The sequence below is a fragment of the Montipora capricornis genome, chromosome 13 (genome assembly GCF_036669925.1).
Source record: "Montipora capricornis isolate CH-2021 chromosome 13, ASM3666992v2, whole genome shotgun sequence".
NCBI lineage: Eukaryota > Metazoa > Cnidaria > Anthozoa > Scleractinia > Acroporidae > Montipora > Montipora capricornis.
In genome coordinates, this window is record NC_090895.1 from 45,460,394 (window position 1) to 45,487,893 (window position 27,500).

At 39.3% G+C, this 27,500-nt stretch overlaps 1 protein-coding gene across 1 annotated transcript in view; it reads right to left on the reverse strand.

The window, feature by feature from the left end:
• Window positions 1-27,500, reverse strand: part of LOC138030011 (uncharacterized) — a 137,279-nt gene that overhangs the window by 73,739 nt on the left and 36,040 nt on the right. The window contains 4 exon segments of the mRNA XM_068877864.1: window positions 664-954; window positions 15,428-15,727; window positions 16,110-16,288; window positions 23,988-24,174. Coding sequence (XP_068733965.1) covers window positions 664-954; window positions 15,428-15,727; window positions 16,110-16,288; window positions 23,988-24,174 — 957 coding nt within the window.

Sequence of the window (27,500 nt, forward strand, 5' to 3'; positions counted from 1 at the left end):
ACGAAGAAATCCTTGACTGTTGCTACGTCATAGCCTCGTTTGCACACACAAAAACAAAGATGGTGGATTTCAATTTAATATTGCCTATTTTTGAAGCGTTATTGCTGGCTATTTAAAGGGGCTAGGTCACGCTGTTTTAGGTAATTTTGTTTCATTTTGTTAGTTATGAGCTCTAAACGTCAAATTGGCAGAGCAAGTGTCTTTCATTTGCAAAATCACGGCCACGTAACAATTGAGAATGATTTTCCAGCTGTTTAAATGACATTTTGATATAAACTGATGTAAATTTGGAAAAAAGGTGGGTCGACGTTTTTCAAATTTACTCAAATGCAATCCATTTCAATCCTCCCCAGTTTTGTCCATCCTTGTCTCTCCTTAGCTTTCCTGTGTTTTGTTTGAGTTCCTCTATAGTTTGGAGCCGTTATTTTGTTATTTCAGTTAATTCTATGACCATTTGATCTATGCTGAAATTGCCTAAAATTGCGTGACCTAGCCCCTTTAAACTCATTAAGCCCAAATGAGTGGTCAAGTATGCTAATAAAGGTAAAGAACTTTCGATTCAGAGAAACTTTTCTAGGCTGTGCTTTCCCTTTAAGAGAGAAACGGTTTATTAATGCTGTAGTTAGGTTAGTCTTCCCTTAATTAAGCTATTCTAACACTCACCATAGGTGATTGTGAGCCTCTGCGATCGAGGTCCCTCACCAGCTGAGGTGAAAGCTGTTACCGTTATTTCGTACCTCTTCCCTGACTCTAAATCCCGTAATGCAACCTGAAGTACGTTTGCGTCAGTAGTGCTATTCCTTTCCACATCGCTATAGTAATATTGCTTCCTGTAGTACACCCTGTAACCTTGTATCTGACCATTGGCGTATTGAAACTCCACGGGATCCCAAAGTACCAGAACTCCGTCTTGTATGTTCCTTAAGCGCACATTTGGGGGTGGAACGCTGGGAGCTGAAAAATGAGACAGTATATTTTTATCACTGCTCTGCACGAGTTCGTTAACACTAATATTTTCAAGGAGTCAATTTCACTCCAGTTCTGGAGTGAAAAAGTGAAGTAAAACAAATGGGAGTAAAATGTACTCCTCAGAGGAGTTATTTTAACTCCACAAAGAGTAAATTATACTCTTACTAGCTGATACTCAAGTGACTTTGGAAGAGTAAATTCTGCTCTCCCTACAGAGTAATGTAATATGCTGTAGTTAATTCCACTCACTCCTATTTTTCGGGATACCGAGTAAAGTTTACCCCTCTTAATACTCTACTTTCTGATTTTACTCCTATATATTTTTTCTAACATGTGGAATTGGGGTTGTTTTAGTTTTGTGGAATCCACTGATTAATTCCTTGTTTTCAAGGAGTTAAAGCGAAAAAGTGGAGTACAACTAAACGCAGTAAAATGTGCGCCTCTTAGTTAGTATTCCAACAATGATAACTGAGTAAATTAATTCCGCCCCCCCTCCCCCCTCCTCCTAAGTCAACACTTTTACAGGATTAAAGTCCTGTTAATAAAGGCCGGTATCTTTCCACATTTTAGTGAGGGTTAATACTATGAGGCCGCTCTGAATCTTGCTGGGTGTTTTCGTTTTTAATTGAAGGACGCGCTAAGAAAGAAAGATTGTTACCCTCCGCCATCTTGGAAAACACACTAGAGAACAGACCGGAAACTAGTGAGCCGTTTTCGTCAGCAATCACCGCTGCAGCTCTCACAGATTTCGGCGGGGCAGTCGGCGGGACAGTGCTTGGCGGTTTTATTATTTTTTTTGTTGGTAGTGGCAAATGTTGATACCCAACGGATATTGCATTAAGCACCGATCGGGTGAAACTACTTTATACCCGATAGTATTTCCAAACTTCCCAGCCGCAATTAGAACACCTATACTTTTCCAAATCTTTACAGTGACGCCACTGTGACGCACTTCCGTTATCTACATGAAAGCAAACATTTGATTTGGAATCTTTCCACCCGCCATGATTGGCACCGTAGTTAAATTTTCGATAAAGTGGACAGATGCTTTTTCTTTGAGAACGGTACACTTTAGAGAGCGTAAGGCCACTCGGCCACTGTGACGCACTTCCGTTATTTTGATGAAAGCAAACCTTTCCACCCGCCATGATTGACACTGTAGTTTACTATTCGATAAAGTGAACAGATGCTTTTTCTTTGAGAACGGCACACTTTAACGGTAAGGAGAATTTTCTGCGTTATTTCTAGATCTTGTTTCGTTCTTGTGTGTTCCACTGTGAACATTAGGGAGTTTAAGATCTACAACGGTGACGGTCGACGAATACGTCACCTCAAAATATAACTTTGCCCTATCATAAGTCTCGTTCACGTCCTACAATGTGGGCAAAGTATCCTAAAAAAGAAACTGGTACGAGCGGTTTCAAAGTTAAAATAGAGAATGAAAGATTCTCTGTTGCATGGTTTAATTAATACGTTGTCGTTGTCTTTCGCGATGATTATTCAGTCTCGTTCACGTCCTACAATGTGGGCAAAGTATCCTAAAAATAAACTGGTACGAGCGGTTTCAAAGTTAAAATAGAGAATGAAAGATTCTCTGTTGCATGCTTTAATTAATACGTTGTCGTCAAAACGTCGAATTTGGTGATTTCACGTCGTTGTTAAGCAGAGGACCGCAAACATACGTGCTAAAATTCGTGCTGCACGTGCAGCACGATTATTTATGCTCTTTTAACCAAAGATAATAGGGCCGTTTATATGAGAGAAAATAAGCCGCGGCTTACTCTTGCCGCGGCGTACATAATACGCGAAAGGAACTATTTATACGAGTATAAACTCCAAGGCCAGGATAAGCCGCGGCTTGAGAAAGCCGAGAACGTAGATTTTGTACCATTTATACGAGGTGTTCGCGTCTTGTGTAAGCCGCGGTCAGAGTAAGCCGCGGCTTATTTTCTCTCGTATAAACGACCCTTATTGTTTTGTGGTGTTGTCGTAGTCGTAGCCGTCGTCGTTTCGTAAATTCCCTATTATTGGCATAGTACGAATACTTAATTAGAAGTATATTGCATAGAAGGAATTCTCCAGTATTTATTGGGAACCAGTTTGTTTTTTGAGCCGTTTTAATAAGAAAATAGCTTTCAACCGCCGAACGAAAAAAAAAAAAAAAAATGAAATCAAGTTAAAAAAAGAAAAACGAATTAGCTATCGCCATCACGGTAGTCTCCTCACAGGTACCCCAAGCTCGATATATGAGCAGCTCTTTATATGATGACCTTTGCATTGTTACGTGACTCGAGCGATTTGCTTATTTATAAGGATTTGTATGGGGAAAATAACGATTCAGTGTTTCTGTGACCTTTGAAAATGTAGCGATTTAAATAAAAATCGTCTTACCTTACTTTAGTTTATTTTCCCTTCTGTGTGGTCTTTGAGCCGATTTACGGCCATTCCTGTTAGTTTTAGAGGAACCGGTTTGCACCCTCTATATATACTAACCAAGGTTGGGTACTCTCACGAAGCAGTCGATCTGATCCGCCGAAGGAAAACGCTCCCATCAAAAATCACTTCCTTGAAATCCTACAGCAAAAGTCTTTCTTTAGTTTCACAGATGAACAACAACGAGTATTGACAGTATTGACTGTATTGAGAATTGCGGGGTACGAGGGTATTGATCTTTGATGGGAGCAAAGGACTGTCTCCCACCCGGAGTGAAAGTAATTCGAGTCTCTGGCCGGGTCGCTAAGCTAACTTTTGATCGTTGGGGTAACGCGAAGTTTGAACAAAGCCTCTTTCGATGGCTAAAACAGGAACGTTTTCAGAGATTGCCGACGTTTTATTCCGCTTCTGAGAAGATTCGACGCCAAGCAAAGACCACGGAAGGAAAAATTAACTATCGTCCGTGCTCTACCCGGAATTTCGAGGCGACTGGAGCTGCTGGAGAGAATTTACGGCCGTTTTCCTTCGACGGATCGGATCGACTGCTTCGTGAGAGTACCCAACCTTGGTTAGTATATATTGAGGGAGCAAACCGGTTGCTCTAAAACTAACAGGAATGGCCGTAAATTGGCTCAAAGACCACACAGGAGCAAAAAAACACTCAACTAAAGTAAGGTAAGACGATTTTTATTTAAGTCGCTACATTTTCATAGGTCACAGAAACAATCTTTATTTTCCCCATACAAATCCTTATAAATAAGCAAATCGCTCGAGTCACGTAACAATGCAAAGGTCATCATATAAACAGATGGTCATATATCGAGCTTGGGGTACCTGTGGTCTCCTACGCAGCCGTTCTTTGTGTGGTCACGCAACGCTCCTTCCCACACAAACAACGGCCGCTTTCTTTCGAACTACATTCCTTTCCTTTATCAGACCAACCAGAGCTTGGTTCTCATATCCTGAAACCATTCGCGCTAAAGCAAATAAGCCAATCAGAGCGCAAGTCTTAACTTCACCTTTATCGGCGACACCACCATTGTGGAAGCTTTTGTTATGACGGTTTCAAAGTTTAAATTCCACAGTTAAATAGACATCAGAAATGAAAGCTGTATTTTTTAATCTACCAACGGAATTGGAAAATCTCTGATTTATCAAGCCATTCAGTATTCCACTCGTTTGCGATGAAATCGGCATCGTTGTTGTTTCCCCACTGCTGGTAAACCTAATGGAACGCGATGAGATCAATTATTTGACTGGTATTGAAGTTAGCGCCGTTAATATAAGGGAATTTAAGAAACGACGACGGCTACGACTACGACAACGCAACAAACTTTAATATCATTGGTTAAAAGAGCATAAATAATCGTGCTGCAAGTGCAGCACGGATTTTAGCAAGTATGTTTGCGCATGCGGTCCTCTGCATAACGACGACGTGAAATCACCAATCTCGACCCCAGAGCTCTTCTCTTGACTGAGCGAGAGAAGAGCTCTAGGGAACCCTGAAACAAAGTGTCTTCTCATTGGTTTTCGTGAAAAACAATCAAAAGCGTCTCTAATTGGTGCATTCATGTTAGCGCGAGGAGTGAGCAGGCGCCGTAAAGTTCCAATAGCCAGTTTTTGGCTATAAGAACCCTACGGCGCATGTTCTCCTGGATAGAGTTTCCCAGAGCCTTGGGTCGAACCAAGGCTCTGGTGACGAGAATGGTGAAATCACCAAATTTAAAGTTTTGACGACAACGTAAGCAGTGCAACAGAGAATCCTTCATTCTCTATTTAAAATTTGAAACCGCTCGTACCGATTTATTTTTAGGATACTTTGCCCACATTGTACGACGCGAACTAGACTGAATAATCGCGAAAGACTTAAGGTAGAGCCAAGTTATATTTTGAGGTGGCGTTTTCGTCGACTGTCGCCGTCCTAGATCTTAAATTCCCTATAAGCTCTAAAGGTGAGGTCGACCGTCCCAGTACAGAGAGTGGAAGCTATTCCTTGGTGTTTGGTACACCCGGAGCGTGGTTTTAAAATAATGAATACTATTACAATAATGAAAGATGGCGAAACTGAGATGATGCGAAAGCACGTGTATCGTGAGAACTTAAGTCCTGTGTCTTTCAAGGAAGCTGATGTTTTAAGACAATAGTAGGTTAAGAATATATTCTTTGTTTCGTATTGAATGTCATTTTCCTATCTTAAGTGAACTGCATATAACGAATTCGGTATAACGGCGTTTTATATCTCCGGAACACAGTGTTAATATAGCTGAATGATGAACACTAAAAATAAATGGTCACATTTTCTAAACCATATGTAATAGAAGCTCATGACCTTCTGCATGTAATCATTAATCGCCTCTAAATCAGTGAACTCACTTGAATGTTGAGTTATGCTCTCCTGATAAACACCGGTACAGCATCCAGGGAAACCACACAAATTTTCAAGGAAATGTTGGGGCCTAGAGCGAATGTTGTTCACATGATGTATACATTATTCAATGCTAAATAAATGTTCAATTTTGGTTTACATTGATGTCTTCCTTTCGCCGAAGTAAAGCTCGCACAGTCTTTCATAATACCCGATTTTCCGGCACATGACTGTTCTCTTCTCTCGTTTAATCGCCGCGGTCGCTTTTTCTTTAGATTTTCTCTGGCGTTGAAGTCCTCTTCTACTTCTTTCTTCATCTTTTCCAGCATATCTGATGCACCTTGAAACCTCACTATTTAACGCTGGTAGCATTTAAATTCGCAAAAACAGGTCACTGCTCTCCGAACAGTTAATACGCACATCCACACCAGGCGCAGATCGAATAATTTCAGATGTACGGAACGTCTCCCAAATATCTTTATCTTGTCATTTGCAGAGGCTGCTGAAGAACAAGTGAAGCACCTTGAGCGACCGTCTATCAATATCAGTTTCACACGGGGTGAAATCTCTGAGGTTACGCGCGAAAATAACAGGACGTCATTTTTCAAATCAAAAGGCGAGCAGCGATTGGTGCAACCCTTCATTATCACGTGCATTCGCCACGCAGTCCAGACAAAGGGAAAGGAATGTAGTTCAAAAGAAAGCAGCAGTTGTTTGTGTTGGGAGGAGCGTTGCGTGACCACCATCCAAGTACTAACCCCATTCGAAGGTGCTTAACTTTAGCTGACACTTGGACTAGCATCAAAGATTATGTTCTGTGTGTTCAATTCGGACTTTATTAAACACGCAAGGTTACTTCATCACAGGCGGCCGCTGAAATCGATGTCACTTTCGATTTTGTGATTTTACTTGTACGACCAAAAGTACGATCGAAAAACTGGAACGTAACAAAAATCTCCCGAAATGTTTTTCGCTGATGATAACTTGTTATATTCGTGGCACAAAATTTGTGATGCTTTCATCTCGCAAATTCTGTTGCTGATGGCAAGTTGTTTTATTCTCGATCGACACTTCCTTAAAGTTCCTTCTGCTCTCCTTAAAAACTATATATCAATATTTATTTACTTTTGTGTCAATATTTGGTTTAAATAAAGCAGGCTAACAAAATCTGTACCTTCCTAAGTTCGCATATTTGAGCGTTAAAATAGAATTTTTGGTCGTATGTTCCTGACAGCAAGTTGCATATTTTGAGGTCTCACATCCACATAATAAAACCGCCGGATAGGGCTTCAATTCAGTGAGCATTGGGATTGGAAAGTTGTCAGAAGCTCAGAGTACACGCTTAAGCTTGTGCTGAAAAAAAAGTTTGAAGGCAAATGTTTTTCTATTTTACTTTATTGTCTTCAATCTTCCTGGGTTTAGTATTTTACTGAACCACATGTCTTCTCAGTGGGTATTTAGCAAAGACATCTATCATGGCACTGTAAAACAATCTCCTGAAATAACACTGTCAAGTTAATGCACAACCACACGTACGCAGTGCGTTCCTACTCTAAAAAATATCCCGTATCTCCTCAATTCCTCCCCACCCCCAGTCAAAACCCACGTATCCCTATAATTGTTTTTACCTAAATATCCCGCATCCTGATCGCTTTTCGGCCTTTTGGCTAAGATTAGTTTCTCGGCTAAGGGCTACGGTCAAGTACCATTGTACTACATACCGTCTTTTCTAAGAGGCAGGCACATAACGGTTTCGGTTTTTTCTGTTCTTTCGAGAGCGATCAGCTCGAGTGCGGGATCATGACAGACTTTTGTAGTTTCTGAGAACTATTTACTACTTGTAGATTTTGCTGAGTTTTGAATCGATGATAGAGAGAGTTTTGGCTATTTGAACCCGGACCGGACTACTGGATTTAAGCAAGAGATTATGAGCTTTTTTCTTAACGAGATTTCAAGTTGTTGTGGAACGTTTGGTACCAAGAGTCTTTCAAGTTATCAAGATTGTAAAAAAAAAAATGAAATAAGAATTGGACTATAGAACACGCAATTATCGGAGTTTAGATTTTTGAGCACTGAGAGAAATGGAGTACAGATGTTGTCAGTCCTCTTGTCTTCGCAACGGCAGATTTAAACCGTTTCCAAGCAACAAGTCTTTTGTCTTCGCCACGGCAGATTTAAACATTTTTCAGGGAACAAGTTTCTTTTTGTCTTCGCCACAGCAAAGTTAAACAGTTTGCAAAGAATGAAACCAGGATTACGGAAACGGACTTCGAATACGGGATGATAACTGCGATTTGTAATAAGTTTTTCGGATGATTTAGAGCTGATCTTGTAATTTTTGGATTAACGGAATTAAGGAAGCAAGTAAAACTGTGGGATTTGAATAAAGTCTCCTTTAAAAAAAATAAAATAAAAAGTCCCGTATCCTGATAACCCGCTAATGAGGCTTCGTTGTTCGCATTTGCAAATTTAGTAACATTAGTAATGAGTTTTTACAACAAACAACTTCAAGTTATATTACAAATTTATCTTTTTTGTGGTAATCTTTCGCCATTTTCCGAAGTTTACCGGTAATTGAAGTTCATTGTAACTGGACAATTGACAATAATTATCCTGCGAAATCGCTCGGAATATCACCTGATGCTTCGCCGACGAGGCCGTAGACCGAGTTGGCTAAAATCAGGAGATATTCCGCAAGATTGAGCAGGATAATTGTTTTATTATTCAACACATTGATGACAAAGCACGTTTATTGGAAAGAAAAAAAGCTGGACAAACTACTATTTTTCCAGGATACCTGTTGAGAACGCACGACGAGTATTGAGCAAGCTGTAATGACCATATTTGGACATTGTCACAATGTGTTAAATACTAATAATTGGTGTTAAGTGTTTGCGCATTCCACGGATACGCCCTTGTTGGCATCTTGTTTAAGTTTGAATTAACGATCACAATTTTTAGCTGACGATTTCTTGTTTGTTTACCCTTTAAATGCTGATCCAAAGCTAGGAAATGCTTACAAGCAAAAAGCAAACTCAAGCAAAAAGGTAAGCGTTAACTGAACTATGAGCAGCAATCTAAGACATAAATGTTGGGACAGTGTTCCCCCGCCCTCAATGTCGACAAAAGTCGGAACAGTATAATTTTTCTAAGGCATCAATTGAGGGGAAAGAGGGAGCAGGCATTATTCGTAAGTTAAAATCGAAGTGCGGCTCAAGTGTCCCAACTAATTATATATTAGATTGAGATAATATTTGATGTCTTCAGGCGCCCCAAGCTCAGTGTGAGTATGGCCGACAAAAATGGAATAATAAGAATTTGTATGGGAATCCCGATAGAAATCTTAAGAAGATAATTATATGAAAAAATTCTCAATTAAAAAGCCTAACCTTATTGCCATTGTGGGTAGTTTCCTTCCTGTGTGGTTATTTTCCAGATCCGACGCGATTTGAGCCATTTCTCAATTTCGTGGTTGTCAACGGTATAATAAAATCTCAAGGCTGGAAACTAAATTATCAGGTGCCACCAATTTGAGTCAAATATGCGTAGATAAAATGTTCCCACGGTCACAATAGGCCACTTCGGAAAATACCATAATACTCTTTGTTTGTTCCCCCAAATTTTGCATAAGCATTGTTTCCAGTTTCTCTAGGGACTTCCAATGGTCCCAAGAGAAAAACAAAAAAAAAAAATAAATAAACAATGCCTTTTCAAAATTTGAGCGCACAAACGAAAAGCACAATGGTATTTTCCAAAGTGGCCTATTCTACATCACAAGCAATTGACAAAAATTAAACTTTCATCTTAACCCACCATCAATGCAATAGCAGCCCTGCGAGCGACCTCAGGCGGCAATATTGTAGGCTCACTTGTAGGCTTCTCGCAGGCTAGTAATATTACAGGAAAACAGCCTTCGAAACGTACGCTTCCTTACCACATAGGCCACGGCTTTGACCGTCGATAACGAACTGAGCCTTACGGAGGTGGTAGACCGTAGTTTTGACGATCGCAAATTTCTTTATTCCCCTGAGTCCAGTCCAGTCGTCCAATCACAGTCACGCCTCCTTCGTGTTGACAAACTTCAAAAACACATTCAGGAAGCCGGAAAGCGTTGAAAGATGCGAGAATGAAAGCCGTAGTGAACAAACCTTTGGGCATTCATGCCACTTTTACTAGTTAATAGGACTTGTACGTAGTAGGCTCATCACGATCGTAACTGTATTTATCAAGCCTTCAAGGAATTAACATTACCTATGCAAATAAAATTTGCTCCCGTATTTTGTCAACCGCAATTTTTTGTATTCCCCTGGGTCTACCGACACCACTGTTTTCTCTCAGATGCTAAGCACAATATCCTACGAGACATAGCTTGAGTAAATGCAGTCATGTCTGGACCCAGGGGAATAAAGAAATTTGCGGTTGACAAAACTACGGTCTGCCACCGCGGTAAGGCTCAGTTCGTTATCAACGGTCGAAGCCGTGGCCTATGTGTTGTGGAAGCGTACGTTTCGAAAGTTTTTATCCTGAAATATTACCGCCTGAGGTCGCTCGAGGGACTGCTATTGATTGATGGTGGGTTGAGGTGAAAGTTCAATCTTTGTCAATTGATTGTGATGTGGAATTGTGACCGTGGGAACAATTTATCTAGGCATATTTGACTCAAATTAGTGGCACCTGAGAATTTAGTTTTTATTATACCGTTGACAACCACGAAATTGAGAAATGGCTCAAATCGCGTCGAATCTGGAAAATAACCACACAGGAAGGAAGATACCAACAATGGCAGTAAGGTTAGGCTTTTTAATTGACAATTTTTTCACATAATTATCTTCTCAAGCGTTTTATCGGGATTCCCATACAAATCCTTATATTTTTGTCGGCCATGCACATACTGAGCTTGGGGCGGCAGTGATGTCTCTGGCCTGATTTAGACACCGCGTACTATTAATGAGCCGAACTCGTTTATTCGAGTTCGGCCGATCTACAGCCGTTTCAAATCCCATTAAAACCAGTTGATTTTGTCAGCGATTTTCATGTAGAAGGCATGGTTTATGCATGAAGTTTGGCACATGAAAAGTTCGACGTCTGCATCAAGTCTGATCCGCGGCCATGCTAAAGCGGAAATACCCTTCTAGGCCAGGCGAAAAGAACGGCTGAGCCGTTCCAAATCAAAATAGCCGTTCTTAATCGATTCAGACGCCGAACTTTTCATGTACTTTATCAATGTATTAAATTCGGCTCATGAAAATACGGCATCTGAATCGGGCCTTACTGAATTCGAAAATGACAATTTAATGTAAGCTTATGTGGAATTCACACTTTTCACATGCACCTTTAAGTGCCAAATTAGTGAGGGAAGGATATTTAATTTGGCCGTTCGCAAAATCTGGATCAGATTGGACCGGACCGGACTGGACCGCACCGGATTGGATCTGATCGGATCGGATCGGATTGACAAAACACGGACCAGATCAATAAAAAAATCCCCACCAAAAGTAGACGGTCACCAGCCAACGTGCTGAAGACAGGAAAAGTCGAATTCTGTGTCTCTCTCTCTTGTGTAGTCGTTTCCTCATTTATTGAGACTCGTTGAAATGTTTTTTTTTTTTCAGAGTTGATTACAGATTCCGTAGAGGAATTATGGAAGATACGATGTGACGAATTCACGTCAATAAGCTAACTGACTGCGTGCACGACGGTCTTCTTCTTCAAACATGAAAACTGACCAGTCCCTGACCATTGCACTATAGCCTGATTTAGCAACAGAACGTGAATGTCAGTTGACGATGGCGCGCGCAGCAAAAGTTCCCATGTTAGGCCATATTAGTCGAGTGGAATCCCAACTATTCTGCAGGTTCTCCCTTCGTAAACTGACGTTCCCTTTCTGTTGCTAAATCGGGCTATTGTGCACTGTTCAGGAACTGGAGTAAAGTAAAACATTGTTGTCAGTTTTCATGTTTGAAGAAGAAGACCGTCGTGCACGCAGTCAGTTAGCTAATTGACGTGAATTCGTCACATCGTATCTTTCATAATTCTTCTTCGGAATCTGTAATCAACTCCAAAAAAAGAAAAAAAAAAAAAACATTTCGACGAGTCTCAATAAATGAGGAGACGATCACACAAGAGAGAAAGGCACAGAATTCGACTTTTCCTGTCTTCAGCACGTTGTCTGGTGACCGTCTATTTTTGGCCGGGTTTTTGTTTGTGATCCGGTCAGTGTTTTGTCGATCCGATACGATCCGATTCGGTCCGGTCCGATCCGATCCTGGTTTTTTCCAACGGCCATTTAATTTGGCTTAAGTGCATTAACAAATTGGTATGTATCTCATAAGAATAATGAAGCTTTAAATAAAATGGTTAAGCAAATTATTTGGTATTAGAGTGCTGTCACAGCAAATTACCTGATGACAAAGGATTCCTTCTCAGAAGCTTATACTGTCATTTAAACTATGTTACTCAATGCAAATAGTTTGTTAATGCCTGAGAGTATTATTATCAGCGTTTATCCCTTTCATTCCCGTAAGGGCCACTGAGAATTATATATTTTATTCTGTCTAACGCCAGACGATTTTACTCGTCAATGGGGAGCCCCATGGGAGTGAAAGTGTTGAAGAAAAGAGAGCGAAATTTTAATGAGTCTGCTTTTCACACAAATGATATTATAATAGAAATGACGGTGTCTGACACTTGCAGAATGCAGACCACAAATTAACCATAACCCTAAACCTAAAATCGCTATTTTTAGGCAATCTGCAGTTGTCATAGACCTTAGAAATGATCAGCTTTATTATTACCAGTACTTTTTTTAGGCATGTGATATTGATTGTTATTATCTGGATGTAATTCTTATGAAATCTTTTATCTGTAAGTACCGGTAATAATTTTTGTTTGGAATGTGACTGAGCCTATGAAGTTTTTTTTTTCCAGAAAAACTGAAACTTTTCACATATTCAAGATATTATTATTTATTGTTGATTAACAGTTCAAAATGGAGGTGGGTATTGCTGGGAATTGGTTCATTAAGAAATTGCTGGGAAGATTGGGCAGAGAGTTGGTTACAGAAAGTGATGAGGCTAGCCAAGAAGATGCCTTCTTGTAACATACAGTACACACCACTACATGTATCATCTATGGGCGACGAGTTGGAGAAAACCCCAGATAAAAGAAAAGGTTGTTACCATGAAAAAATCCCTTTGAAGCATGTTTCTGTAAAAAGCTGTAATGCAGTCAAACAGCTGAAAGTCTAAACTTTCCAAAAGTCCTTCGTCTCATGTAGATGGCGCGCGGAACGAAGGACTTTTCATACTCTATTGGCGCCAATTTTAGCGACCCAAAAACCGGTCGCTGAGCTAGACCAATCAGAGTAGTCCTCGTGGACCTCAGGGAAGTTGTCGATCAAAAAGTTTCCCATATGCAGTGAAGGCCATCGGATATTCCGAATTGCGCGACTATCAGGCAAAAACAATTTGAGAATATCTGCCTTGCAGAGATGTGTTTGTGTCTGCTCCAGCCGGAGCTTGGAAAAGTCTGACGTTTGACCTAGCCCCGCATTTGATTGTTTACTTGGAGAGGATTGCAATGCTACATATGTATCGTCTTCGTAATAGGCCACTTCCGAGTTCATGTCTGCCTCCTCTTCAAAGCGAGTCTAAGTGCGAAGTTCTTGTTATGGTAATTAGTTCTACTTTACATATGAATGAAAACTAATTTTCATAAGAAAAGCTTCGCACTTAGACTCCCTTTGAAGAGGAGGCAGACATGAATTCGGAAATGGCCTATTGTTCCACTGATTTCGCTCATGAAATATTTGGTGTCACGTTTCGTGGCATAATAGAGCGTCATAGGTAGGAGACAACATATAAAGGCTTAAGTATAAACTGGTGTTTTGAAGTCCCGAGGAGATTCTCAACGACTATCGACACAATTTTCGTACAATGGAACAAAAAAAATTCAAAATGCATGTGAAATCATCGACGAGAGTCATTGCATCGCTTTTAATGGTAAGTTTCACTAGGATGTATCTTTTAATCCCGGTCTAGCACCCCTGTGGGTGGTCTAGCACCCCCCTAGGTGGCATCCCAGTCCATCGCAGAGTTATCCCCAGCATTAAATTCGTCCGTACCCATTTATATACCTGGGTGGAGAGAGGCACCGTGGGAGTAGAGCCTCTTGCCCAAGAACAGAACATAATGTCCCCGGCCAGGACCACTCGCTCTGGAGTTGAGCACCTAACCATGAGGCCACCACGCCTCAACAACATCCGGCAATATATTGTCAAATTTGTTCCATGAGTTCCACCACTATATGTTAAGTTTTATCATTGTGACAAAATTAATTTGATAGTAAACTAAGTCACATCACTCAATGAATCAAAAAGATGTTACAGGTATATAATCTCATGCAAGTATTACATGTTTTTCTATTTGTTTGGTACACCAAAATGGATGGCCTGTTTCTTTTGTTTCTCAGGATTAGGGATGTATTAAATTTGTGCTCTCTTCCTATTTTGTTAGAATATTCTGGAATAATCTTAATTTTTGGAAGGGGTTATACTAATCATTATTCTCTTTAATTACTTTTAAGGATGATGAGTCAATCGATGGTTACTCAGAGGTTTTAAAAGCAACATTTGCAAGGATTTTTGCTTCTGGTACACTAAGTGAACTAGAGCCATTTACCTTGTGGCAGAAAGCAAGGTTTTGTTAAAACTTTCATTTACAGCGATTGCTCTGCTGTAAGCATACTATGTTTTTAATATTAATTGTCAGCCTCATCTCAAATTATTATTTTCCTTTTTTTTGAAACAACTATTTTCTTCTTATTATTTATCAGCTTAATTTCAGAGTTTTTTTTTCTTTTTGGAAACAATTCTGTTGGAAAAAAAAAGAACGCAGAGGTAAAGAAACGATTGAGAAGTTTTTGCATCAGTTATTCTAAGGCATGTTCAATTTTTTTTACGTTTGACTTCTTTCTGAGTGTAAGAACTGACTTGTATTACATGTACATAAAACCAATTTTGTTATAATACTGAGTTACGTTTATCCAAGTATACTGTATGCTTTCGTTTTTCTAATTGAAATTACATTTTGCAGCAATCATTGCAATCTGTAATCAAATACAAACCACTCAATTTATCTTTGTTGAAGGCAAGAACACATTCAGCTTATTGCCATTTTATTATTGCCTGGGTAATTAGAATAAAGATAGCTGCGATTTTTTACGATGTATTTGCATATGTATATTTATCATGTGCATTCCTTTGCAATCTTATGATTAAAATTACCAGTATTAGATGATTCATTGTAAACCTGGTCTGGATGCCTGGTCTTCTTTACATAATATTGAAAATTTGAACTTTTTGTGGTTTTATGAGAAATCTGACTAGAAATGAAGCTACAGTAGATCTACAGTACTGAGGGTAAATGTGTTCTGGAGAAAGAGTAAATATTACTCTGACAAGAGGAGTAAAGTTTGAGAGGGTAAATTTCACTCTTGAAAAGGAGTGGTTTTGTACCTTTTTACACTGTATCTCACCCCAGCCTCTTGAGTCCACAACATTTTTACCACTGTGATGATGAATAAACAGACTTCAAAGATGTTTTGTACTTAAAGAACAAGTGTTCAGTGGCATTGCAATGGTGCATAAGTTCGTAGTCTTACCTCCTTCGCTTGTCATGATTGCCTTGATTTCACTGGAATAAGTTTCATTTTCCTCGGTACTGGTAAATGCAAGAACCTGGAATCTGTACAGCCGGTTTGGACTTAATAGCCTTTGTACATTATAGGATTGTTGATATAAAGTGTTGACCCGAAAAAGAACTGACACACTTTTGTTGTATTCTGTGAACATCACCGCAAAATGATCCACAGATACATTTAGAGGAAACGTTGCCCACTCCACAATTACTGATGATGACGAAACGTTCCTAACTGATAGATTCCAGAATGAAAGACGAACACCTGTCAGAAAATCAAGGGTTAATATGAAAACTGCGAAAAGTGACGATTATTTAGACAAAATAATAGGTTTTTAACTAACAGTAATTTGTGGAAGCCTGGTATTGTAGTGGTGAGCAGATTGCGTGCTCATCTCAGATGCCATAGAAACCAAGTTATTCTAAGTTGAAATAAGGCACTTAGGCTGGATCCGCGACATCGCTTACTCTTTCCTTAACAAGCGTGATTAATGGATGTTTGGTTAGCTATTTGCTGATGTTTTCAGCTGTACTTGATCTCCGAGCCTTGTGTATCCGTTTAATATTTGCTTTGCTTCTTTTTCACGATTCTGTTTCAAGGATAACCGTGATAATATATGTTGTAAATTGTCTGTTAAATACAGTACCTGCCAAAGGACCTTGAAGACCAACGTACGAGGCTGAGAATCTGGAATAGCTGTACCACCTTGTAACTCGATATGTTATATGTACTTGTTCGGCATGAACTACAAGTGAAAACGGCCCAATGTAACCACAGATTACGGTGTCTTTATCCCCTACCGTAACTATGAGAAAGTCTCCTGACCTATAATGAACAAGTAACAAACCAAATTGACTATAGTTACATGAGAAAAAACTGTTAATTGATCAAGCGGAAGCCCCATATTTATAGGCTTTGTCAGTACACCGAGTGTGACAGAGAGACAAGGAATTTTTGTATTCAATTAGGAGGGCAGTAACAAATTGACCATTGTCAATCTGTCATGATTAGGGGACTTTAATTTGGGTACGAGTACGAGATCAAGTACTAGTACGACTTTCAGACTTCAAACCAGTCACCTCCACATAACCCTCACACTGCCCTATTACTTAACAACAAATAAGGATATTATAGAAACAGGATTGATGTACAAAGTGATTATTTTAAGCATGTGAACTAGATTTAAAAGTCGTGTTCGTCCTTAATCGTAGTCAATTACACAGGTCCCTAATTATCGTTTTCACAACCTTAACGGAAATAATTATCTGTGTTCATAAAAATCTGTTTGTCAGTCGATGGTGTATTGCCTCTGGTTCTTGAAAGTAATGTCAGTTTTCTAATTTATTATGGCTTTTAAAAAAGGTCAATGCCATTTTTTTTTTTTTTTTGTACGACGTATATCCGTTCGTGGCTTTAGATGACGAAAAGGATGCATCATTTCTGGGATGATTTTACTGTGAGTCTAACTCTAATGATCAATTCGCTGAAGTTACTGAAACATCTGGACATCGAAATAACCAAAAAACGGTTATCCTGGTAATTGGCAGTAAGCACCTGACGATTTTCAGTTGCCAGTGTCTTTCATTTCATTGGATTATTACCAATCGTTCTTCATGGAAAGGGTGCAACAACTTGCCATGAATAAAATTGATACGAACGAAGAGGGCATGAGGGCGATGGCGACTTGTCAAGCGCTGTGGCCTTGCAGAAGTTTTGGTTTTTTTTATGGCTCCCCTGCTTTCTTACTCTCTTGGAATTTCATCGTCAAGGTGACTTTTGTGAGTTTAGCGATGGGTCAATTTTTCCTGGTCTTATTTTGGATTGTTCTTGTCATCAATTCGCACCACGTTGCGAATCATCGCTACGATGCCTTCATCTCACAAAATGGCAAACACGACTACACTCTACCATGAGAGTCAATAGGTCTACCTTTGCTACAACCCTTTATAGCTATTCTACTTTGACTTTTAGACCTGTGATTTAGCTCATTCACGACATTTAGCCCAACCCTGGACCTGATGGCTACCGGACCAGTGGTGTAAAGAAGAAGACAAATAACAGCGATGTTAAAATGTGCGCTCTCTCAAAAGAAGACATGACTACGTCCTTGTAAAAGAGACTATACCGACAAATAAGTTCGACATTTTTACCATCTCGGAGTCTTGGCTTGATGATTCTGTCACGGACCGTGAATTTGAAATACCTGGTTTATGACATTTACCGAGTCGACCGCCTAAAGAAAAATGGCGGCGGCATTTGTGTTTATGTCCTCCAGTCCTTCAAGACTGAATTTTATAAAGACTTGTCGTATATTTCTGCTTCTGGTTTCCACCAACTTTGGCTAAAAATAGAAATTAGAAACCTTAAGTCCATCGTTATTTGCACCACCCATAGACCTCCAAACACTCGGTTATCATGAACAGAGTTAACTGAATAGAGGGTAATGTGAAGTGCTAGATTTCTATCCCATATAAACCAGGTGAGCGTTAGCCCTACTGATGGAAATGGGCCCACAGAAGAACAGAGAAAAACTCTGACCAGGGTGGATAAACGTAAACGTTTGTATAAACGTAACCTTCCTTGTACTCGGTTATCATGCTTCGACACAGATCTTACTTCAAACTTTATTTTAATGTCATCTCTCAACTTTCCCATTTACATCTTGGGTGACCTCAATTGCAGCCTTTTGAACGGCGACAGCCGGGACGCACGAGCACTTGTTAATTTTTACCGCTCTTATAATTTATCTCAGTTGATTGATGCTCCCACGCGTATTATGTCGTCGATGAGTTTAATAACTTTTTTGTGTCCGTTAGTCAAAATACTGTAAACAAGATCAAATCCTTGGCTAACGAGCATTGTCATGATCTTCACGAGCATCGTTTCACACCTAGACAACATCCCATATGCGAACAGTTTTCCTTTAGTTCAGGGGCAGTAAAATGCCGAGAAGGGTATCATGCCGAAAGGAGTACAGACACATAATTTATGCTATTATGCAACACGCATGTAATCTGATAATAGGCAGCTTGTCTATGGTTTCAAGTGCTGCTGTTAACAATGTGACATGGTATAAGATGTCGCCACACGGCTTCATGCGAAATGGACGTAAGAAAAGAACAGTAAAGGGTTTACAACAGGAAAATATTGCATTTCAATCACAAACATACCTACCGAAAATGTAATTTTACCATTTCGAACTTTTTTATTTTTTTTTGGCCGAGCATTTGCAATGAGACAGTTGCAAAAACGTTTAACTGCATTACAAAATGTCACTTTTAAAATCCATCGTACTTGCAGGATCATGATAAATTGTAACTTTGCGAAACAATATTTTGTTTCGTCATTTTTGAGAGAAAATACGCACCCCCTTACAAATCTCTATTTAAAGGGCGACCACGTGTCCTGTGCAATATTAAAACTTCAGCTGAGTTCTCCAGCGTAGCTAAGCAAACAGACTCTCATCAGTATTATCAGAAATCTCCTAAGAACGTGATAACCAACACAACAACAACAACATCAGACACCGTAGCTACCGGTAAGTTATTACGTCTTTAATACAATGCGTGCCGAAAAAAGATGCGAGATTACAACTGGTGCACAAAGTCAACAATGAAATGATATATTAAATTAATCATATATGAACTGCGGATACGAAATCAAGTGAAGCTATGATCCTCGCAGTTATGAACGCAATTTTTGCAATTGCGTAAAGAAGCCTGAAAATTTCAGGACTTTAACGGGGTTTCATTCCGTGACCTCGCATTTCCGGTGCGACGCTCTAACCAACTGAGCTATGAAGCCACTGACATTGGGAGTTGGTCCTTTGTGGGTTCTAATGGTCCCGTGAGGAATGAATCAATGATGAAATGGTATATGAAATGAATCATATTTGAACTGCAGATATGAAATCAAGTGAAGCTATGATCTTCGCAGTTATGAACGCAATTTTTACAATTGCGTAGAGAAGTGCGTAGAGAAGCCTGAAATATTCAGGACTTCAACGGGGTTTGAGCCCGTGGCCTCGCGAGCTTCATAGCGCAGTTGGTTAGAGCGTCACACCGGAATCGTGAGGTCACGGGTTCAAACCCCATTGAAGTCCTGAATATTTGAGGCTTCTCTACGCAATTGTAAAAATTGCGTTTATAACTGCGAAGATCATAGCTTCACTTGATTTAATATTCGCAGTTCAAATATGATTCATTTCATATACCATTTCATCATTGATTCATTCCTCACGGGACCATTGGAACCCACAAATGACCAGCTGCCAACGTCAGTGGCTTCATAGCTCGGTTGGTTAGAGCCTCGCACCGGAATCGCGAGGTCACGGGTTCAAACCCCATTGAAGTCCTGAATATTTCAGGCTTCTCTACGCAATTGTAAAAATTGCGTTCATACCTGCGAAGATCATAGCTTCACTTAAAGTATGGTATGGAAAGTTGTTGCTACACTGACGATCAGCTAATGAAGAGTCAAAGAAAATTTATTTTTCGTTACGATAAACTCAGATATAATCTATTTTTAAAAAGACTGTTAACAATAAGCAAAAAGATAGTTTATATTTAAAAACTAATAGTCTACAGCCAATCAGATTTAGGGCGGCAAATGCATTTGCAGCCCGCGCATTTACCGTCTGGCTCGCAAAAAGGCGCGTTTAGGACAGTTTGCCATATGGCCGCGCGTATTCATAATAATTAAAATTAATATATTAGAGCAAATAAATGAAAAACAATTCAGAACAAACAATATGCAAACTTAAAAAGGTATGTTTGCAACTTTTATTAATTAAGAGTAAAAATTGCACTGGATCAATGTTTCGGCACAAAAAGAAAACCCCTGTAGGAAAAGACGGTAGGCAATAAGCTAAAATGTAATGTGGTAACCGGAGTTTTTTAATATATCAAATCAATGATTGATGGATTGATTGATTGATTAAGCTTGATTGTTAATAGACTAAAAGGAGTTGAAGGTGGCTCAAACCAGTTTCAACACTTGAAATTCTTATTAAAAGGATTGACAACACTACAACTCTATATCACTTCACAGCAATGTTCTGGTACCATAACAAACACCAATTATTGCTGAAAAAGATTCGGTCATTTTTCTGTGACGTACAAAGTTACCATGGCAACAGGAAGGCCCTGCAAAGCACCCCACATTTTGGCTTTAGCTGCTCATATCTCAAAAACGAACTGGGTGACCCTCATTTTTTTTATTTCTGAAATGTAATCAGCATACCAGAATTAAACTTTCTGCCAAGTTTAAAAAAAAATTCTGTGGAGCAGATTTAGAGCCACTTTAACTAATTGAAACTCTAAGATAGCTCTGAATCCGCTTGACAGACTTTTTTAAAACTTTGCAGAGAGTTTCATCTTGGCCTGCTGATCACTTTTTTTGTCCAATAAAAAATTGGGGTCAGCAAAACCGTTTTTAGATATAAGCAACTAAAGCGGAAAATATGGTGTCTTTGCAAGGCTTTCCTGTTACCATGGTAACTTTTACGGTACAAGAATGACTGCATCTTGTTCAGCAATAATTGATGTTTCACATGGTACCAAAACATTGCTGTTACACGATAAAGTATTGCTGAGTCTATCCTTCTAATAACAAGGTCTCTTGAAAGTGTTGAAATTGGTTTCAGCCGCCTTCAACTGTACACGAAATGCACCTAGAGCGCAAATGGGTGTGGAATAAGGCAGACGAATTGTGTGCGTTAACTTAGGACTGAGGAATTTTCTAATTTGGCGGATTTTATACAACCCACAGAAAGCCTTGATACATCTCTTTGGAACGTGAACATGTTGGAGTCAAACCAGGAACCCAAACTACGAACACTGGTGGAGATGAAGTCAATAGATTTTTTAGTTTTATAATGTCTCTCAGATAGCACGCGCGCTGTGATTGGCTAAGTTAGTGGGCTGTATTCTACAGTACGGCCCGCAAGTTTGAACTTTCGATAAAGCATTCCCTTGCAAGTTTTTTATGTCGTTTCTGTTACATAAACTTGTAGAAGTGTTTGAATCTTGCAAGCAATTATTTCATATTTCAAACAGCCAAGAAGCGGCCGATTAAGTTTTTCGGATTTTGACACGGCAATCTTTGTGGCAGTTGAACCTTCTGCTTGACTTGGACTAGTTTCCTTGCCCTCGCGCCGCATTAACCTTAGAAATATAATAAATGTCTTACTAACGTCGTTTTCTCGGTCCCTACTGGAAGTTAAGGATCCCGGTTTTTTTGCGTTGATTTATGGCCCAAGAGCGAAGCTTACGGGCCATAAATCAAGGGGAAAAAACTCTGTCCGTAACTTACAGTACGGACCTCGAACTCGGTTAGTAGGAGGTATTTAGAGCTTATAGAAAGTGTCAGAGAAGAACTGAACAAGATGTTCCCGAAGCCAACAACCCTAAAAGCTATTAGAAATTATATCCTGAAAAATAAGGTCGCTTTCCGTTACTCAGAACTAGCCGGTCAGACCATACCATACCATTTGTAAAGAGAAAGAGAATTCCTCTATCAATCAGAAATGTCCAGCTAAATCCCTTTATTTCTGCATAGTATGCACGGCAGTGATGGAGTTTTAGCGAAAACTCTCGAAAGAATCCTGTTTCATTTTCTAAATGCCGGGTCCGGCTGGCGAGTTCTGACTTTTGATATGCGCCTTAAGGTTTGAATTTCAACAGAAGTCAAGTAAATGCCATTTAATTTCCATGTGTTATTGCAGATCACTGTGGTTGCCTTCCATGCAGGATGTGCCCCCGTGCATGGACCATTTTGACATCGAATGGTACACCCCAAGATTGGTTCCACGGAAGATACTTATAAGTAAATCAGCAGGAGACAAAAAAACGCAAAACAACAACAAATTTCAAAAAGAATTAACCAAAGTATGTAAACACATTAGATATTAGTTTTGTCAGATAGATCTTTCTCTTTCCTACAGTTATATAAAAAAACGTTCTCGCAGAGGAGGCGATTACATTCCTTATTATGGAGCAGGAGGGGTGTGACTACAGGACAGCTACAGGCCTCGCCTCAGGAACTCGAACACCTATTAGCACGCTGTACCACGATGAATGGCAAGAACTTCTGAGTCCGCAAAAAGCGCGTCCATCGATGACAACATCAATCACGTGACGTCGGGGTCCAAAGATTTATACACCGATCACCAGACGTCATTTCCTTTGGTGACGTCCCTTGGCCTTGCGATGGCGATGCGAACGACATGCTGGCCGTTATGCTGAGAGGGAAGGAAACCACATCCTCCACAATATAGCGAATTAACGAGTTACAATCACAGACAAAAGTAGTTGGGAAGGTGATGTAAAAGAACCGCACCAGCTGTATTTCAACCCGCTTTTTTTAAAGCGCAAAAGAAATACTTTCACCCTCTCTTATATAGCTCCCTCCCTCCTTATTCAATGTTGTAAGGTTACACAACAATTTCCCACTAAAACCGATCAGTTTTGCACAGCATTGAATCAGGGGGGTGGGGAGAGAAGCAAAGAAGACGTCAAAAGTGCTAACCTTCCCAACGGTTTTGTCTAGGAGTATAGCTCTTGTTTTGGCATCCCGTTTCGTCATGCATGTCTTCTTTCGGACAAATTAACGGCGTCAAACATGCATTCGACAGAAAGACCCTTTTGATAGTTATGAATGCCTTAGTTCTTAGCAAATTGTCATATTGTTTGAACGTGTGGGCCAACTGATCGAAGTTAAATATCGACAAACTACAATGATCGGTAGGGGCACCCAAAGAGAATATACTTCAAAACCACTTAATCATAGCATTGTTAAACGTGACGTTTCGTATGCTAGTCAACACACATTTTCAAAAGTGACCGTTACAATTTTTAAAAACTATATATATATATATCGTAAACAATAGGGGTCTGGAACCTAGACTGAGAAAAATGATCTGCAGCAGTACGTGTCTAGACATAATGAAAAGTAATAGCTAAAACAGCTATAACTTCTCACTACTAATATTGACATTAAGGGAAGGCTTTAGCTCTTGAATGAACAAAGTCTCTTTAATTTTGCAGTGAAGGTCACTTTTTCCGGACGCTAAAATGTCAAAGTGATCCCATTTAATGTCGTGGCCAGTGGTGCTGATCATGTGAAAACCACTGTTTTCAACAATCCCAAAACAATCCCATTGTTTTCAACATTCCCAAATATGGCTACTCTCAGGGAATTTAAGTTGTCAATATCCTTTTTCATTTTATAGTAAGTAAGTGCGCACTAAGAGTGTACTGTTTAAGTACTAAGCAATTAGAGGATGCAGAAGAAGAAAGAATAACAAAGAAGAAAGTAACCATTGGAGAGTTTCGGAACCTCTCTGCTTGCCAACGAGTCCCATATTAATTGAAGAAGAACCCACCAATCGTGAGTTTCGTGTCTTTCCTTCGCTCTCTTTTCAGCCTAACTCTTGTGATATAGATAAGCAATCGTATTCGAGAACCGAAACCCGCTCTTACCTGGATAAAATTTCTTACAATAACGAAAATATTGAGCAACTCACCTACAGCGAGAGTCTGAATTTAGAGAAAAGGCATTGAATTTTATCCATATCGTCTTGGTGGGCTTGGAGCTTAACTGCGGTTCAATGGTCCAGTTGCAGTGTGATAATAGACGGTGGTAGTGGCATGGATTATTATGACTGTACAGAGTACCGTTTTCTTCGATCAAGATCTTGTGTCCTTCACAACCTGAAAGGAGAAAAAATGTTGTTATACAACCCGAGTCTGACAAACGTGAAGTGATAAAGAGCAGACGCTTAGCAATGCGGTTCTAACTTTAATTTAAATGGAACTTTCTATCTATGTTCAGTTCAAGGATAAAATTAACTAATTAAAGCCACGACTGAAAATAACGTGAGTGGAAATGTTGCAGGGTAAATTGAAATACAGGTTAATATGATTTCAACCTAAGTCATTTTATTTTAAAGTAGGTGGAAAGAAAAGTAATAAGCATCAAGAAATCCCCGTATGAGGGCAGAGGTCGACAAAGGCAAAATAACATGTTCAAAGGAATAATAAAAGAAATACTGAAACATACATGATGTATTGTTTATTTGTTATTTGCTTAGTTATCGTTCCTTTTTGCTCGAACTTTTGCTTAAATTAATTGAATTAATCTAACCAAAACCAAGTGAGCTTTCAAAAGTCACAATAACCGTGAAAACTACGTTGAACCCCTAATAATGGAAAAATGATTTTTTTTCTCTACAGTTCAGAGGCATTTTGCAGATTCTTGTAAGTGTTATTTATTTTAAACGATCGAATAAAGTGTTTGGCTTTGTTGCTCATTCTGTTTGTGGAGATGTGTATAGTGATACAACCAAACTTTGTGATTATTTGGGCATAGTCTCATTCAAGCCATAACCTCTTCAATTTTCGTAAGTAGTATTTTTGGATGAAAAGGGTTTTCTTTGTCCTCTTTATTGATTTCAGCGCCACATAATCCTGAAGTCTGAACCTCTGTTTTTTGGGCCTTCCTTTTTTAATTCTTATTTATTTTATTTTATTTTATATATATATATTCTCTTAGTGATGTGTTTCTAGTGATATTTCTTGTAATATTTTTCTGGACTGATATTGTTACCCTTTTATCAATTTGGTTTTCAGCTTCTTTCGTTGTTGCTCTCTGATTGCAGCATTTCTGCAAAATCGCAAAAATCGCAAAATCAGTCATTATCTCATTACCCGCGCGGCCATGGGCCGAGCGCGGTTCTTGCTCTGCACGTTGTTTATTTTCTTCGTTTTGTCGGAGAGCTAAATCAAACTTCCACTCGGCCATATAGTCAGTGGGACCTCCAAGCACATTTTCTCAAAGCGCGGTTATAAGATCTAAAATTTCTTCTTGTTCACCAAAAGCTGTTAAAACGTTAATGTACGCAAAATTTTATGAATATTCCACTCTTCATTTAGAACAAAATATGTTTCCTTGTTGTGTTATTGAAGCGCTTGATTCGAAGCGAGTATTGAATACATAAAAAGGCTTTACGTCATCCATGGAAAGTGTCGACGTTGCAATTGTCATTGCTAGGGAAATGACCACCGTACTAAAGATGGCAGTGGATAACGTAATTCTTGAATTATGTCACTCGCGTGACTAATTTGCTAGCCCTTTACTCATGTAAAAGACCAATTAAATTTAATCGTGACCTTTAAGAAAGAAAGCTGTAAGTTGTTAAAAGTGTTATTATCGTTTCGTTCATACCATACATATCCCGAAGAAAGTTCCAGATTAATTAAGACCATTACGTCATTGCATAGTTTACAACGGGTACGACTGATAGCGAAATCGGAGATTTCACCTTGGCTTTAAGTGATGGTGCAATACCATCGTGTGTAGTCGTTGTTGTCAGTTGTTGTGCTGCAGATTGATCAAGTGATTTTGTGTCTGTAGTCATCAGTGAATCAACAAGGACTGCTTTGGAATGTGCACTACGTTGCGACTTTAGTGGTAAGAAAAGAGATAAATTTTCAAAGCGCAGTTGTAAGATCTAAAAGATCTTCTGGTTGGCATAATGGCGTACGGCCACGTTTTCAAGAGCTCCTGATCTTGCAAATGTTTACGTAAGAAAGGAAGCGAGGAGAACGTCTAGTTAATGAAGTATGGTAAAGGACAACGAGAGCTGACCGTAAAACATTTTAGAGAGCTGTGCGAAAAAGAAATTTGGCCCGCTATTAAGTCTGAAATTGAAGCGGTTAAAGAGCAACTTCAATCGCAGATTGCGACTGTTAACGAACGTCTTCAAAATATTGAGCAAAAATCAGTCGTCACTGTCTTCTAAGTATGATAATTTGCTGGCTACTCAAGGTGCAAACCAAAAAAAACAAGAATTGGAGAAGTCGCGGAAGGATTTGTTAAATACTATATCAAATCTTGAGGCCTCAACGTATGGTAATGAGATAGGCATTGATGATGTGCAGCACTACCTGCGGCGTGATAGTCTCGAGTTCGTTAGGGTTCCACGTGTTCTCCAGGATAATCCCAAACAGTTGGTACAAGAAGTTGGATCTCTCATAGATGTTGATATTGGTGTCTAAATGATATCTCGATGGCACACAGACTGCCTGATACAAGAAGGTTAAAAACAGAATTATCGACAAGTTCGTACGACGTGACAAACGAGAAAAAAATGTACAGAAATCTTACGAAATTGATAGGGAAGAACACCTCGGCTCTCCAGTCGGTTCGTGAGAAAATAGGAAAGAGTATTCCATCTAGAAGTAGGATACACATAAGTAAATCGCTTACCGCCTATAGGAAACGTCTATTTGGAAAATTGCACAAGTTCAAGCAAGACAATAATTTCACGTTTCTACGGACAGCTAATGGAACGATATATCTTCGTGAGAGCGAGTTTTCTTCTGTGTTTTGTTTCACCACGTTTGAGGAGTTTGATGATTTTTGTAAGTCGCCTGATTAATGGCTGCCAAATCAAGTACTTGTGAGTCGAACTACTGTAGGTACCTGCCATTTTTCAGTCTTTCTGATGCTCAATTTAATGCAGTGATTGGTAACTGGTGTTATGACTTTGTCCCTGATTTAGATCTTTTTAATATTCTTCCAAATCCTGATAAATCTGCTGATAAAGATCCTGATAACATGCTTAATTATCCGCATTTTAATTATTACGCCTTAACTCAGCTGAATCAATTCTTTGATAGTGCTACATCAAAGTGTCTCTCCATGTTTCATTGCAATATCAGAAGTCTCCCAAAAATTTTGTCTCTATTGAGTGAGTTTTTGCATTCTGCTAACCGTAAACGTGATATTTTAGTTGTCACTGAAACGAGACTATTAACCAGGACAGTGACAAATGTTGATATCCTCAATTATGATTTCTTTCACACCAACTCACCAACACAGGCTGGTGGTTCTGGGTTATATGTCTCGAAAAATCTTAATGCCATTCATCGACCTGATTTAAAGTTGGTTGAATCATCCTGGTGTGAAACTATTTCAGGGAATGGTAGACCTAATATAATTGTTGGTTGCATTTATCGGCATCCTACCTAAAATT